Source organism: Heliconius melpomene, chromosome 21 (genome assembly GCF_056956725.1).
Source record: "Heliconius melpomene rosina isolate 202511_hmr_F chromosome 21, ASM5695672v1, whole genome shotgun sequence".
Classification (NCBI taxonomy): domain Eukaryota; kingdom Metazoa; phylum Arthropoda; class Insecta; order Lepidoptera; family Nymphalidae; genus Heliconius; species Heliconius melpomene.
The window spans coordinates 9,960,045-9,963,586 of NC_140409.1; the positions used below are offsets into that span (position 1 = coordinate 9,960,045).

The window sequence follows — 3,542 nt, forward strand, 5'->3', positions numbered from 1 at the left end:
AACTCATGTTTCTGGTATGGTCTGTTGTATGTTGCCTGTTCCCGTGTTGGAAAACCATCTGCTCTGTTTGTTTACACGCCAGATAACCAAACAAAATATAACGTGTACCTACCATAAAGTACTATAATGAAAATTAAACTGAATTTAGAATAAGTAAAAATAAAAGAAAATATAATAAGTAGGTATCTTAATAAGATATCGGAAATTGTTATTTTTATTGTCATTTTTAATGAATATTACAAGAATTTAAAGTGATTTAAATTTTTATTTTGACATTATATAATTGTTAACTTATCAACTTTCTTTATTTTTTTTATCTTACTAGCTGACCCGGTGTCGCGAATAGCAGAATACATATTAACAAAACGAATCGACTGTTAGGCGATACGAAGTTCGCGGGTCTGCTAGGTAAAAATAGTTAGCTAGTCTATTCGTACTATAGAATTATGTAACTGAAGAGTTTGTTTGGTTGATGTGCTAATATAGATACTAATTTAGAGTGGAAAACACGTTTGTGTTAAATAGTCCATTTATCGGAGAAAGCTATAGCCTATACATAATCATCTCAAAGTAACTTACTGTACTGAGATATAACTTATTTAGGCATTTTGAATATGTTGTGATTGATACAAAAGTCATCTTATTACAGACGAAACCACAGGCAAATGTTAGTCTTATTTACAAAGACACAGTCCTCACAGTTTAAATGATTTATTGTCTCCTTATGTTAGAAACATCAGATAAAGGAAAATTAAAGAAAATAAATAGAAAAAAAGAAAATTTATTTTTCAAAACAGCAATTTTAATATATATACGTATCAATTGTGGCACTTCTGTACGTATATATGTAAATAGAAATCAATTAGGCATTTATTACACATATGATTTATTTATTATATTATATATAGTTAATTATATTATTTATTATATTATGTGTAATAAATAAATCAAATCACGGCAACACGTCGTCCGTCTCGCCGTCATCAAGTCGTCTTGAGTTGGAAGTTGACTGAAAAGAAAACAATTTTTAGTCTTATCCACACATCAAGGGTAAAAAAATTATATAGGTATGTATATTGTAAAATAATGTTATTTTATTTAGCTTCATGCTATTTCCCGCACAATGGGGGGTAGCCAGAGAGTACCTGGGAACAAAGTGTTAAGACACTCCATTTCTATTAAGACTCTTCCGTGCCCCACTCTCCGCCGAATTCTAGAGGGATTGAGGGATTTGCCTCGTCAAAAATAAAGATAATTAAGCAAGTTCTTTTCCTCAATAGGAAGAAAATAATATGAGCTTTTATACTTTTACTCACAGTGGCGCAGAGAGAATATTTCCGACTAAACATGGAATGATTGTGGGTTCAAACCTGTTGCAGGAATAATTATATTTAAGTTATTTCTTTTCTCGCTCTGATAGAGAAAGTGCGTAATTGCATTATTCTGAAAAGAAAACCTCAAGTTCGCATGCATTTGGGAAAGATTCTTACGAAGTCACTAGGTTCGCACTAGGTTCTCATTGTTAAAAAAAAAACTTAAAATCGCTTTTTAAAAAACTAATATACAAATATTTTCTTTATTTCTTACATCACTTCCATCACTTTCAGGTGATGGCGTCCGTTGACGGTTCCGAGAACTCGCAGTATTACCACCTCTAGATTTTTTTCTTCTACCTGTGAAAGAAAATATTACTTACAAATAAACGTCTGTGTTTATTTAATGTAATTACTATCAGTTACAGTTTTATGTTAATAACAAATTTGTAGAGGCTAGTCGTGATCCAGAGGCATAAGGGTGCGTCTTTAAACATTGGTGGTTGTGAGTTCGAATCACGCACGAGAGAATTAATTATTTAAATTCCCCACTCTGAAAGACACAACAAACGAAAAAAAGAACTTCTTGTTCTTCTTCTTTTTGTCTCTTAAAATGTGGTAAAGCGTAAAGATGAAAAAAATATTTAAACTTACTTTCACCTGTAGAAGAATTAATTGACTTTTTCTCTCGCCCCTCGGACATTTTTGAGGCCAATTCAGCACAATCTAAGAAAATGGATATGTTATATTACAAGTTCGTGCAAAGCGCATTTGTGAGGTAGGCGTAGATAAATATTTAAGTTTCAGAATGCATTTGAATCCTGCACATACTAGGCTAGGTAAAGAGAACCTCTAAACCTAGTGTTGATACGTTCCGTTCCCCACTTCCCACCGAGTTCATGAGGGATTGCGTGCTGCCTCAGCTTTCATTACTAGAGGGAGGGAATATAATGTTATAGAGATTATAGGATTGCTGATTGTAAATTCATGTAGGCTCGATTTCCACTTTTATTTAAATATTTATAATCTTTTTAAGAAAGTTTGTAATCTTTTATTTAATAAATATTTTATTTATTTACGAAAAATCTTTCTTTCTTCGTTCTGGTTAGATATAGCGTGACGTTGAAGCCATGTAATAACGGAGTTTCTTGATACTATATTCAATTTTGCAAAAACGTTAATTTTGGCTTCAGAAGCATTATATTTAAAAAGTTTATTTACCTTCAAGTAGATTGTCTAATTCTTTATCCAGCACTCTAGCAGCACCGTTCACCAGCACAGACGCAGCCCGCAGCGAGACGTGCGGCCGGGTGTGGTCTCCGTAGTCCGTAGTCCATTTCGATATGTGTGCGCTAACAAAAGTTAAAAAACGATATTTTAAAATACACAAGTATACAAAATAATGTCTATACAATTATATGTAATTTATATAAACTGTAACAAATTGATCTAAGTATCGTCGTGGTGCAGGGTCACAAGCCGCCGAAGGGTGTGGGTTCGATTCCTACTCGAAGAAATGAAATATTTGATATTTTCATTTCCTCATCCTGGCAAAGATGCAAAGCGGGGCGTTGATTTCCACCACTAAACATGTTTATATAAATCAGCGGAAAGTGGGGAAGTGTCTTAATGGGAACGTCTACTGGGAGTGTCTAAACACTAGGTTTCTCTGCGTACCCTGGTATATGCGGGATTCCGCATGAAATTAAAAAACATACCAGACTCTCTGGAGGTTTACATCAGTCGTATTGCCGTCCAGGCCGTGTGCTGCTCGCCACACAGCCCCCATCCTGTCGCTATTCATTACCCTAATATCGTAAAACATTGTTAATATCTTTGCAATTAAATAAACCAAGTTCTAGACAAAAGTGAATTATTGTGTTGAATAACAATGTTATTTTACACACGGACTAAGATGGCGGAAGGACGCGTAATGGCGTCGTAACACATTTAAATTTAGAACTTCATCTAACAACTATATGATTGTCATTTTTTTCTTTCATAGATTCTAAATGAATGTAGGGACGCATTAAAAAAAGTTTATAGATTATTTAAGAATTATTAAGCGAAAACTATATAACATTCAGCCTGACGAAATAGTTAATTTAAAAATTGTTTTTTTTTAAATCGGCACCGATTTTTATAAAATTTGAACTTCGGACTCTTAAAAATATGTAATTGAATACGTGTTTCATAGTTTTTTAGAATTCACCCCCTAAGGGTGCAAAT

The 3,542-nt window shown here is 33.3% G+C and overlaps 1 protein-coding gene across 1 annotated transcript; it reads right to left on the reverse strand.

The window, feature by feature from the left end:
* Window positions 1-802: 802 nt before the first annotated feature.
* LOC146527214 (uncharacterized) lies at window positions 803-3,137 on the reverse strand. The gene is made up of 5 exons (XM_085206605.1): window positions 3,032-3,137; window positions 2,535-2,665; window positions 1,968-2,039; window positions 1,588-1,673; window positions 803-1,009 (listed from the first exon to the last, which is right to left on the reverse strand). The coding sequence occupies exons 1-5, from the start codon at window positions 3,115-3,117 to the stop codon at window positions 953-955; spliced, it is 432 nt and encodes a 143-aa protein (XP_085062731.1). The 5' UTR covers window positions 3,118-3,137; the 3' UTR covers window positions 803-952.
* Between the last annotated feature and the right edge of the window lie 405 nt (window positions 3,138-3,542).

Bases quoted from the DNA above. Each gene is read 5' to 3' on its own strand.
- LOC146527214 (XM_085206605.1), bottom strand. From the start codon at position 3,117: ATGAATAGCGACAGGATGGGGGCTGTGTGGCGAGCAGCACACGGCCTG. The intron at 2,666-3,031 runs GTATGTTTTTTA...AACTTTTGTTAG, and splicing joins GTAAACCTCCAGAGAGTCTG to CGCACACATATCGAAATGGA. The intron at 1,010-1,587 runs GTAAGAAATAAA...TTTTCTTTTCAG, and splicing joins CTGAAAGTGATGGAAGTGAT to TCAACTTCCAACTCAAGACG.